At 45.4% G+C, this 13,057-nt stretch overlaps 1 protein-coding gene across 1 annotated transcript in view; it reads left to right on the forward strand.

The window, feature by feature from the left end:
- The window catches only part of PES1 (pescadillo ribosomal biogenesis factor 1), a 773,399-nt gene that overhangs the window by 486,239 nt on the left and 274,103 nt on the right, over positions 1–13,057 (forward strand). The window contains exon 7 of the mRNA XM_044068668.1: positions 10,967–11,083. Coding sequence (XP_043924603.1) covers positions 10,967–11,083 — 117 coding nt within the window. The remainder of the gene's footprint in view (positions 1–10,966; positions 11,084–13,057) is intronic.

Genomic DNA, 13,057 nt, shown 5'->3' on the forward strand with positions numbered 1-13,057 from the left:
CATGAAATTTCTGCTTAAGTCGTCTGCCAGTGAATTTAGTTTCCCTGGCAGGAATTGAGCTTGTAGGTGCACTTGGTAGCTCAAGGCTGTGCTCCACAGAGCTATGGCTAGTCTGCAGAGAGGATAATAGTGGGTTTCCCCCTGCTTGTTTACATACTGCATAACTGTGGTGTTGTCTGTCTTTACCAATAGTTGTCCTGGAAGAATAAGGTCTTTGAAGGCTGTCAGAGTATTCTGTACAGCTAACATTTCTTTTTGATTGATATGCATGTGCATCTGTCTTGGGTTCCATTTGCCGTGAATGCACTGCCCTGCAATGTGAGCCCCCCCATGCATAGTCTGATGCGTCTGTTGTTATGGTTTGGGTGGCAGGGGGGTAGAGTAAAAGGGAGTCACTTGTTGTGGTAGCAGGCTTCTGCCCATCAAAGGAACTCTGTCCTTAGACAAGGAATGATAGGAATCCTTGTTTCCAGGTCCTGAGAATGTTGACACTGAAACTCGAAAATTAAAATTTCAGGAGTCGGACGACCGGCACTTGCGAACTGCTTCTGCTTCGGTCACCGCACAGCAAGAAAGACTGATGTAATGGCGTCGGCTGCATGTTTTATACCCCCTGACGTCATGGAAGAAGCGACAGCATCCGACGCAGAAATCCGAAGACTCTGGTATTCAGGCCGGCTGAGGGCTACCTGCAGGCAGATAACCCAAATGTGATGACTGCAACAGTGAAACACGAAGAACATCTTCAGTTAGTATTTATAGTTTACAGTACCTAATCTGTCTATCCAGAACTTTTATTATAAATTTTCTGCAGGATTGTTCTTATTTTTCATGTTTATTTTTCAAGCAGTATGCTTTATTTTATGTGAAGTAACTAACTTTATTATTCAGTTTCTAAATGTTTATGCTTTGTGATTTCAGCTTCAGGGTATCTGTTTTGATATACTGGATAGTGTTTAGTATCTGCCTGTTGCAGAGTGATTGCTTTAAGCCCAATGCTACAATGCAAATATTTAAAGGTTGGCTTATTTAAGGGAAACCGTAATTTTTTTTCCTGGTTTGCTTAGGAAATCTTACTGCTGAAAACTTTACTGTGACTTTGGGAAGAGGATATTGGAAGTGAAGAGTTATCATTTGCCTCCCACCTTTCTGAAAAATAATGTTTGGGAGTGTATATATACATACACCCAGACACGTGATAGTTTTGTACAAATTTCAGTTGCATTTTTGGTAAGATTGCACTAGGGTATACAGAACGCAATCTAATCCTGAGAACTCTTGAATGTATCTCTGCAGCAGCCCTATGGTATAAATCTTAAGAGTTCTGGCTGTTACTGGAGGCAGCAGTGCTCCTTTAGTGTGTACTGGTAAGCCCAATTTGCAGCAGTATGGGTCAGGTGGCCTTACCCCTGCCAGCTGCACTGCTTTAAAGCTCATACTGTTATAGTTAGTATGACTGTATGTCAGAGTTGTATAAGCCGCTCTGAATTCACTCAGTTACTGTCTCTAGCCTATGTGCCTGCTGTGGCTTACCTTTGGTGCTTCTGTATATTTTCACAAAGTCATTGCATTTCCTTCACTTTGCGCACAACTTGTCCAAGGGTTTGGCACTGCCTTTTAAGAGCATACTGTAATTCATAATACATATACCACGCCTTATAACTTTTTCTGTTATCTTTTAATACATATGCATTTCTTTGTTTTGGATTCTATTTTCATTTCACTTTATTTTTTGTGTTCCCTGTCCTCATATATCCATTAGGTCTCCCCATGGCTGCCTTTGCAGCCTGTTAATTTCCTATAAGGATGAAAGTCTTCTGGTTAACTCTTTTCCGTCAGTGGAGGGAGTTGAGCCGGTTCCAGGCTTTTTGTTTATGCAACTACCATGCCCTTGCCACTGACTTCCAGTAGTGTTTATGCTGTACTGTTCCTTGTATACCTTCACACACAGAGCTTCAGTTTTGCAGTGCTTCTTGCCACATTAACAAGAGTAGCTGTCAAGGTGGTCCTGTTTGACCAACTGCAGCCACTCCCTAGAGGTAGGTCAACTGCAGCCACTCCCTAGAGGTAGGTGAGGCGACATTCGCTGCTTAACTCTCACCTCCCTCATGATTACAATTGCAGTCCCTGGGCTACTAATTAAACTTAAGTCAAGTGGGCAAATGCTAGGACTTAATTCCTTTAAGCCACAGAGCTGGCCAAGGCTTCTGTTTTATTAATATACTGGGGCAATTATTTTATACCACTGTGGTGGTGGTATGCCTGTGGATGTGGGAGAGCAAGATTTGTGTAAGTTCATTCTTTGTAGTGGATTCATATTTAGTTAATGCCAAGGCCTGGTCTACTTGGCATACTACTAGAGACCCTATAGACTTCATCAGATACTGTCAAACAATGAATGATACTAAAAAAATCCATCATATCAGACAAAAATATTACTATACCTACCTACAACAAAAGCATCAAAATAAACCCCAAAAGTTCTGTGTTGGAATAAATAACCTCTTCCACCCAGGCCATACTACCACTCCCACCCCAACAGTTGCCCTCAACGAAACACCAATGACTATCGCAAACACATTTAATAGCTTTTTAAGGAAACTATCTGGACACTACCCACCCAACTCACTTCTACCAAGCCTAGCCCCCCCTAACCCAGTCCCCCCCTGCCACAATGAAAATAAATTTGATAGCTCAAAGCTTCCTGCAACTATCCCTACTACCCTAATACGAACCCTTCTCAAAAAACTTAAACCCACTTCTCTAACAGCAGACCACCTCCCAGCTGAATTCCTGCAATTAGCTGCTGAGGCCATCGCTATCCCAGTCTCTACCCTCATTAATAGATCCATTTCCGAGGCAACCATTCCATCAGTATGGAAAATTTCACATGTAATACCCCTACATGAAGGAGTAGTTCCACAGAATTGTCTGACTTTAGGCCCATAGCCATTCTCTCACCTCTAGCAAACCTTTTGGAAAAGTGTGTCCACATACAACTAATGCACTACCTTAACCATAATAAACTTCTCACAGAGTCCCAGCATGATTTCAGACCACACCATAGTACCACATCAGCCCTCTTATCGTTCACCAGTGTCATCAGTCTTAATCGAAACAGCAACATGCTGTCATCTGCACTCTTTCTGGATCTCTCTAAAGCCGTTGATATGGACAATCATCATCTTCTGCTCAGTTTCCTGAAAGCTTTCTTCCATCCCTCTCTACAATGGTATCAGTCCTATCTAAGGGGTAGACAGCAGGCTGTCTTATGGCAGGACAAACTGTCATCACATCTCCTGGTCACCTTCAGGGCTCTATTCAAGGTCCCCTCCTCTTCTCTATCTTCATAAATGACCTTCATACCACTATCCCAAATGTACACTGTATCCAATATGCCAATGATTCCACGTTGATTTGCTCTTCCACCTCAACAACTAATCTGCTATCCCTAACCCAGAATACCTTTAACAGTATTGAAATCTGGCTAACTGATCGACAACTTCTCTTGAATCCCAACAAAACCAAGCTACTGCTTTTCTCTCCCACCTCTAGATCCACTCATCCATTATTTACTATCAAGTCTAACAGTGGTACAGTCATCTCCCCCTGATAACCAAGCTAAGCTCCTAGGAGTAATAATAAATACTAACCTCAAATTTGATGCGCATGTAACCACACTATTAAGTCCAGCAACAAAAAAATAGGATCCCTCTACAAGGCCAAACCTTTCCTAACCCCTTTTGCTAGGTGTGCTATTGCCCAAACCCATCTTCTCTCCACTCTCCTTTATGCCTCACCAGTATTTACAAACCTGTCTAAAGCTAACCTCAGCAAACTATCTTCCTGTTACTACCATATAGCTAGATTCGTCACAGGTATGGCATAACAGGACACACCACTGCAAAAACCTAACTGAACTTAATTGTCTGGAATTTCCTTCCCTTCTATAGCTTAACCAGCTCACAGTAGCTCACAAAATACTCAACCATCCGGACAATACCCCAAGCCTTAAGAGCATTATTAGCCCACATAATGCTATCAGGCCACTTCGTTCGTCCAACAAGCTATCAGTCCGAACCCTAAAATCCAATAATACAGCAGGTGATTCTCTGTTTGCTAACTCAGTGGGTAACATTTGGAACCTTCTTCCTGCAAACCTTACCCAAGAGCTATCTCTTCCCCTGTTTAAAAAAGGCCTCAAAAAATATTTAAGAACTAACTGGCTCTGTCCATGCCTATACCCTGACTAACTCAATCCAACATTTTGGTCTTTCTTTAGCTAGTAGACTGTCAGCAAGCAGGTACTCCACTCATCTGATGTGTCATATCTTAATGTACAGATGTGAGAGTGTTCAATCTCGCCTTTGTTCTTACACATGGGTTCGGAGCCGATCCTCGGCTCCGTGCCGGCCGACTGCAAGCTCTGCATCGAGAAGAAGCTCGAGGACATCCAATACCCACAATCCCCCTCTGCCTTTACCTCAGATCTAGTTTGCCGCTGCTGCATACGCATCGCTGGGGACTAGCTCGAGGCTTTTACAGATAAGAATTTATCTTTCTGTTTAAATTTTTCAAAAATTTTCTTCAATATAGTCTATGAATAGTTAGAGTAGGTGTGTGAGTGGACTTTGATATCTCGGTTCCTTAGATTAGTTACTTAGTTTAACTAAAGGGTACAGAGTTTTTTTTCGGGGCCTACCTCCCCTACTTAAATAACTTGGACTAAATATTGTGTAGTCTGCTTATTACAGGATTTGACACATATACCGGATTTGACTGTTTTTTCTCATTGGAAGTGACTTTTAATTACTGGACTGTCATTCTTTCTTGTTGTCATGTCAGAAAAATTAAAATCTGGCTTCAAGCGTTGTCAGTGTGGCCAAAAAATGTCGGTCACAGACAACCACAGTTCCTGTGTCTACTGTCTTGGCCCTCTCCACTTACAAGAGGACTGCTCTATTTGTCACTCTTTTAGTGGGAGGGTCATGACAGATAGGCGCAGGAAACTGATGGATAGAGGATTGCTGAAACCCTCTTTCCAGGAGGCATTGGATGCTTCAGACCAGGCATCCAAGTCTTGGGGTCGAAGGCCGGAGCCAAAGACATCGGCTCCGAGCTCTTCGAGTTTAGTTGGATCACCGGTTCCACAGACTTGGGGCCGAGTATTCAACTGTTGGCAGTTTCGAGCCTCGAGTCTTGGAACCGGTGACAGAGCTCCTCCACCGACTCTATTGAGGTCGGCTCCGTCTTCGATCCCTTCGACTGTTCTTGAGAGCCCTTTCCGACACCGGCGTGGACCGTGTGGTGCAGAAACTTATGGAGCATACGGCCCTGTCCAAGCTTATTTCGGTCTCCTCTCAGTTGATGTCGAGACTTGAAGGCCTGCCACTATCTCCATCTGTTCCTCCTCGAGACCTGTTCAGTCTTCGAGCCGGAAGAGGCTGACCTGATGATTGTGGAGCCCTCGGTGCCAGAACCGCCTTTTTCTCGGTCGGCACCGTTTACCTCGACTCCATCCGATCCGTACCGGAGTCTCGGGCCGAAGATCTGTCCTGGGTTCGGGACCGAGAGTCGGACCGATGTTTCGGTTCCGACTCTCCTCGGGCCTCGCACGGATCGATTCGGTTCCGTCCTCGGGTCGGTGCCTTCGGCTCCTGTTTCGGGATTCTTCCCATTTCTTCGAACCGGGAGATACCTCGACTCGGGACCCGGGGCCTTCGACCTCATGAGGAAGGTGTTGTCTACTCAGACAACCACATCAGCAGGTACAGCTTCTCCTCCGCAAAGGACCGTTATCCTCCTCTGCACCCACGGCCACGTCCAAGCGTCGGGCACCAGTGTCTCAGCCACCCCTGGAGGGTGCCCCCTCTTCCTCGGAGGCTTCTTCGGATGCTCCCCGAAGAAGTTCCTAGGAAAAGACTGTGTAAGAGGAGACACTTGGATTCTCCACAAGAATCCTTGACATCTGATACTGACTTAGATGAGTCAGAAGGGTCCCCTAAGTCACCTTCAGAGGATGTCTCTTTGCTGACATCTTGGAGATCCTTAAACAGAGAGGTGACTGGCAAGCCCTCCCCTTCTGCGGATGAGTCAGTTCTGCTGAAGGCACTTGGTGCAGGCCCTTCCTCCCCCTGGGACACACAGCCCATTGATGAGTTAATGGAATTAATTGCTCGAAGGGCGTGGAGACTCCTGACACGGTGGAACCTGTCCCTAGGAAGCCAAATAAGTACATCACGGCACCACAGGACAAAGCTTACCTTACCAAAGGAGTTCCGTAGACGCCATGGTGGTGGCAGCCACGAAAAAGGAGATGTCGGAGTCTTCCTCATCTGTCCATCCACCTAACAAAGATTCTAGGACCATGGACAGATGGGAAGCGCATTTTCAGTTCAGCGGCTTTCTCTATGTTCCCTGAACTATTTGACCCATTTTACACGCTTACAGAGGGATCTAGTCAAAGAGTTGGGAGATACCCTCCAGGGTGCTACAGATGCCGCTGTCTCAGAGAAAGTTACAGCGCATCTCAACACCCTTACGTCCATTGTGAACTTCGTCCATGAGGCTGATATCCTATGCAGCGAAGGATCGAGTAGGGCAGCGGCTTCAGCGATTGCTCTTCGTAGGCAATCCTGGATGCGCTTATGTTCGCTTATGGAAGCCTTCAAGTCTTCCTTTACTAACGCCCCATTTGATGGAGCCACACTTTTGGCCCTAAAGTAAAGGAGACCCTTACCGGTGTGAACAGGAGGGAAAGACTCTGTCTGCTGTCGGAGTCCGTTTTCCACCCTTCCAGACCGTACCCCAAAGGGCAACGTGGTGGGAAAATGTGGTTTCGTAAACCCCAAGGGTCTTTTCCAAACACACAGGGTGATGCCCCCTCTAGAGGCAGAGGGGGGGGCAGAGGTGGAAGACGCCACCCTGGCGGCAGAGGGTCCGCAAAACCAAGGTGACAGGGATAACCTCCCTGGTAAACCTTTTCAGCACTCCTGAGAGGAGGCCCGACTGTCCTGCTCTGGAGGCAGTCGTGGGTCGCTTAGCTTTATACCCCCAGGCCTGGCAAAACCTTTCTTCAGACAATTGGGTAAAAGCATTGTTACCAGAGGTTACAAAATCCGTTTCTATCCACCCCATTCCAAAGAGAAAACTCCCAGATGTACCACCCCATCTGCGAGACCCAGCAGCTACGGAAATTTCAAAGCTGCTAAGAAAAGAGTCATCCAACCAGTCCCAGCGGACCAAATAGGATTCGGAACTTACTCAAGGTTCTTTTTAGTTCCAAAGAAAACAGGGACTGGAGGCCAATTCTGGACCTAAGTCATCTCAACACTTTTGTCAAGAAGGAAAAGTTCGAATGGTCACGCTTCAATCGATCCTTCCATTCTACGGAAGGACGATTGGATGTGCTCAATAGATCTGAAGGACGATACTACCACATCAAAATGGCCAGGGCGTCCAGAGATCACTGCGCTTCGGCTGGGAGCCAGTCACTATCAGTTTCGAGCCCTGCCCTTTGGTCTGACCACAGCCCCAGGGTCTTCACCAAATGCATGGCAGTGGTAGCGTCTCATCTGAGGCGCCTAGGATTCCAGGTGTTTCCGTATCTGGACGACTGGCTCCTGTCTGCCACCACCAGGCGTCAACTGATACATGCCAGGGATTACTCCTACAACTCTGCACACATCTTGGCATTTCAGTAAATTTCAGAAATCCTTGCTACAGCCATCACAGCATATCTTATTCATAGGAGCGGAGTTAGATACCGTCAGTTAGTTCTAAAACTTCCAACAGAAAGAATAGTTGCACTTCAATCCAACATTTCCCTTCTGCTGTCGTCCAGGAAATCCCCAGCAAGAATTGTTCTGAAAGTTCTGGGTCTCATGGCAGCTTCTCTCATAGCAATACCATTGGGAAGACTGCACATGAGAGTGCTACAATGGCTTCTATTTGCACAATGGTCATTCCAACAACTTCCACTAACTCACGAAATATTGATAACGAAAACGTGCAAATCACACCTAATGTGGTGGTTACAGACTTGCAACCTATCCAGCGGAAGACCATTTGTGCTACCCACACCGTCAGCAATGATAACCACGGACGCTTCCCTGATAGGGTGGGGGGGCATCTTTCAGGGACAGACAGTCCAAGGCGAATGGACCAATCTGGAGTACAATCTGCACATCAATGTTCTGGAGTTGAGGGCAGTGTTTTTGGCGTTGCAACACTTTGCTCCCCTTCTTCCTCCAGGGACCATTGCAGTTGAGACAGACAACATGTCCGTAGTCTGGTACATAAACGAGCAAGGGGGAACGAGGTCTTACCAACTATGCAGAGAGGCCATGAGAATTTGGCAATGGGCAGAGTCCACCGTCGCTTTCTGATCGCAACGCACATCCCGGGTCATCCAACGTCATAGCCGACAGGCTGAGCAGGGCAATACTATTGCCTCACGAGTGGTCCCTCAAACAGTCAGTTGCGGAAAAGGTTTTCGCAAATGGGGCCAGCCTACCGATCTGTTTGCGTCTCCAATGAACGCCAAATGCAGGAGCTACTTTGCCCTATTACCCCCTCAGGGAAGTCCCAAGGGGCCAGCTGGTGCACGATTGGCCCCGGGTCTCCTATATGCTTTTCCTCCATTTCCCCTGATTGCAAAGTTTCTGCAGAAAGCAAACAACCTTCAGAGGACTATAATTCTCATTGTCTGCTCTGGCCTCGTCAAATTTGGTTCCCTTTCTCTTGCGTCACGCGTGGGGACCTTGGATGCTGGACCCAGAGCCAGATCTACTGACTCACTCGTCAGGAGTTCCTCACCCATCCCTGGAATCTCTCCATCTAGCAGCTTGGCTGCTCCGCTTCCTTAGCCAGGTCAATCCCCCTTACATCGGCGGTTCAAGATATTTTGGTAGCTTCTCATAAAGTTTCCACTGTAAAACTTATACTAGTAAATGGAAGCGTTTTGTCATCTGGGCTGAGTCACATCAGTTGGACCCTGTTACAGCTCCGTTGAATAAGGTCTTAGAATTTCTAACCGATTTATTTCAGGAAGGAGCTTCTCCGGCTACCTTAAGAGTACAGTTGGCTGCCATTTCTAGCTATCATATAGAAGAAAGTGGTGCACCTATTATGGCTCACAGACTCTGTAAAGCCTTTTAAAAGGTTCTTTTCATATCAGACCACCAGTCAGAAGTCCGACATCACCATGGAATTTAAATTTATTGCTCTCTAAATTGATGTTACCACCCTTTGAACCAGCTTCAAGTTGCACTTTGAAATTTTTGTCATGGAAAACATTATTTCTGGTGGCTATTACATCGGCTACACGGGTGTCTGAGCTACTGGCCCTTTAAGTCAATCATGCCTATTTAATTTTTCGTTCTGACAGAGTATCCTCGCATTAATCCATCCTTTCTTCCCAAAGTTTGTTCTACTAGTAATATTAACCAGTCCATTGAATTACCCACCTTCTTTAAAGACCACTCTAATAAATTAGAGTATATGTTGCACAAACTGGACGTCCATAGACAACTCAGATTTTATTTGGATAGAACAAAAGATCACAGGAAATCTGATCAGCTATTTATAGCTTTTGCTGACAGCAGAAAGGGTCTTGCAGTTACGAAACGAACTCTTTCAAGTGGCTAATGATTGTATCATTTATGTTTATGAGAATTCTGATCAAACATTATCAGCAAACCCAGAGGACATTCTACCAGATCAATTTCTACATCTTTGGCTCATGCAGCTCGTTTACCTTTAGACATCATTTGTCAGCTGCTACTTGGGCTAAACCACATACATTTATTTCTCATTACAAAGTGGACAGGGTTTCTAGGGATAGGGCAACCTTTGGTTCCACTGTGCTCAAGAACGTTCTCCCTTGAGTTCCTCAGGATCATGGAGCTAGGGCGCTACCCATGTAGAACAAAGTGAGATTGAACACTCTCACATAAAGTTATGTCCTTACCATAGCGTTCCATGTGGAGTGTTCATCTCGCCTTTGTTCTCCACCCTTCCCACCCTTAGGAAGAACGTTCGATTTGGTGCCTGGTCTGGAGTACTCTCCTTCTGCTGTTGCAGTATTGCTGTTACTATCATACTCTTGGTATGTTTGTATATATGTACTTTTATGTATATAGTTGGCAGGTGTGCGTGCTGTATGTCTGGTTTGCTTGCAAACTAGATCTGAGGTAAAGGCAGAGGGGGATTGTGGGTATTGGATGTCCTCGAGCTTCTTCTCGATGCAGAGCTTGCAGTCGGCCGGCACGGAGCCGAGGATCGGCTCCGAACCCATGTGTAATAACCAAGGCGAGATGAACACTCCACATGGAACGTTATGGTAAGGACATAACTTCTTTTTATGCCTGCTGAGTTTATCATTTCTCTATACTGTAGTTTCCCTAATGTGCTCTAAAGTTGTGAAATGATCTCTCTCATATTTTGTTTTCACTGTGTTAACATTTAGCATATGTCTATGTGTTCCTACTGCAGTGAACTATCTGATTTATTGTATCTATATCCTTTGCTCTCTTGGAATATTATTTTACTATTGTTATTATTATTATTATTATTGTGGAGCTTTTTACCCCGTGCCTCGGCTGAAAATGGACATGTATCCAGTCGGACTATCACAGTCAACAAATGTAAAATAAAATAAATAATGTAGGCATTTTTGTTTCTTTTGAGGTTTCTAGGTAGTGTATAACAAAGTAGCAAAGCACAGTGACATGATGCTTCTAGCAAGCTAGACTGAGACAGGGAGTTGGAATCTGTTTAGTTGGCTGGGTTAAATGTGAGGATTTTCTTGATTCAGGAGGAGGAAATTAGTGGGAGTATTTACGTCTGTATACATACCCCTTTCAAAATAGGTAGTGAATGCAGAAAGCAGAGAGAATAATACTGAATTACTACAGCACTGGTGGAGATTGTAATCAATGTTTTTTTTTGTTTGTGTCTCAAATAGCATCCCACTGATGTGGATTATAGAGTGATGGCTACATTTACAGAGTTCTACACGACACTCCTTGGATTTGTCAACTTTCGACTGTATCAATCTCTCAACCTTTTGTACCCACCAAAGGTGAGTGGTGACTGAAGTGTTCGTGCTTTTGTTCTGGAATGACCAGTGTTGATGCTTCTCTGCTGAAGACCTATAAGGTATGTCTTGTAGTGGAGCACAGCTAGCACAGGAAACTCATTCTGTAGTCCTTAGTTCCTTGAGCCAGCAGAAGTAGGCAGGACACTTTTCCACAGCAGAGATGGTGTTTGTTCATACCTTCATAGATTATGCATTGCCCTGTGCTACTGTAGTTGCAGCATCTTATGTCCCCGCATCTGCTTAACTGCACTTCTAATTAATGGATTTTTTTTTTCAGCCAGAAACATACTTAGTTGCATTCAGATGAACACCTTTGGATACCCAGGCCTGCCAAAGTGTAGAATCTTTGCTTGTTCATTTGCGTTTACCTATCTTTTCTGTTTATATTAACCTGCCTCTGCTCTTTCCTTTGGTATTGTATCATCCTTGCTCTCCTCCATCCATTTCTGTTCCAATCATCACATTTCTGTCTTCAGCTCCTATCCTGTCTGTGGTCACTAGTTAAGTCCCTTTTGTGGGATGGAATGGAATGCCTAGTCCTCCATTTATCCATTCAAAACTGCATTAAGTTAATTTGACTTTCTCTGTCATTCATATCTCTGGGGAAGTGAACAGATTGTTTTCTTGATACTTAGTTATCTCTTGGAGTTACAAATGTGGAGGACAAGTCTGATTTAGATTTTTCAGAAGTAGGGAGCTCTGGAAGCTACCTCACAGCAATAGGTTCTCCGGGTCAATTCTCGGCTGGGATGCCTTTTGTGTGGAGTCTGCATGCCTCCCTGTGGTCGCGTGGGTTTCCTCCGGGTGCTCTGGTTTCCTCCCACATACCAAAGACATGCTGTAGGTGGATTGGAGACTCTAAATTGGCCCTGGGTGCGAGTGTGTGCGTGCCTTCTGTGGAAGGTTGGGCACCAGGCTGGCAACTCGACACCGTAAAACTCCACTGCCAATCATGAGTGGACAGGTGATCCACTGTGGCGATCCCTAACCGGGGAAAAAGCCGAAAGAAGAAGAAGGGAGCTCTGGAAGCCAGCCTTTTTGCCATTTAAGAAATTGTAGTCTTCCCCTTGTTCTGCTGAGAGTGAGAAAATAAGGAGATGGTATTGCTGCTATGCTGTCCTTTATATGTAAGCTTTTGTAGTAATCCATGAACTCGTATCAGACTTTTTTTGGCTCTACTTTTTCTTCCTACGCAGCTGATTGTAAGCTGATACCATTGCTTCTCCTTGTTTGCTGGGGCTACCTACCCCTACTGACTCCTGATGACTTGTTCCATGTTAGAGTTTGCTCCAGAGAAGAGATTGAGGAGTCCTAGGTTAGAATTATGTGGCTGCTATGGGTAATTTCTAAACCTACACCTTGTGCATGTGCATGCCCAGCAACTTTCTTGAGTGTGTTCAGCGCCTAACTGTCCTCCTTCCTAAAATGACTCCTTAGCAGGATGCCTGCCCTTCCTTGGTGGCACTTTGCTGTTGCTTCCCCATTCTCCACAAGGAAAACTAAACTGCTCAGTGTGCCTCAAACACACACCCTCCCCTCCATTCCCACCAGGGAAACCAAAACTGCTCAGTGTGTGCCTCAAACACATGCTCCTCCCCTCCATTCCCCATTCTCTACCAGGGAATCCAAACTGCTGAGTGTGCCTCAAACGTGTACCCCTCCCATCACCCCCATATGTGTGCCTATCCCTCTCTGCTGGGGCCTCAGATGTCCCAGCCAGTAATTGAATTCAGGAGGCCTGGGTTATTGTTGGTGCTTTACACCACTATGCTGTGGTACTGGCCAACTCGTCTTGGAGTTCAGGAAGAAAGACCCAAAGTAATTGTCTTCATTCTGTGGTGGCTAAGAAGAAGGTCTTTTCTGGCTGTCTGGTCCCTGACTATGCAAAAATCTCTTCTGGTCATGGCCAAGCATGTTCTGATGGTTGGTGTGATCACCAAATATTGTTTTTCAATT

The sequence above is a fragment of the Protopterus annectens genome, chromosome 4.part0 (genome assembly GCF_019279795.1).
Source record: "Protopterus annectens isolate FY-2018-M chromosome 4.part0, PAN1.0, whole genome shotgun sequence".
Lineage (NCBI taxonomy): Eukaryota > Metazoa > Chordata > Ceratodontiformes > Protopteridae > Protopterus > Protopterus annectens.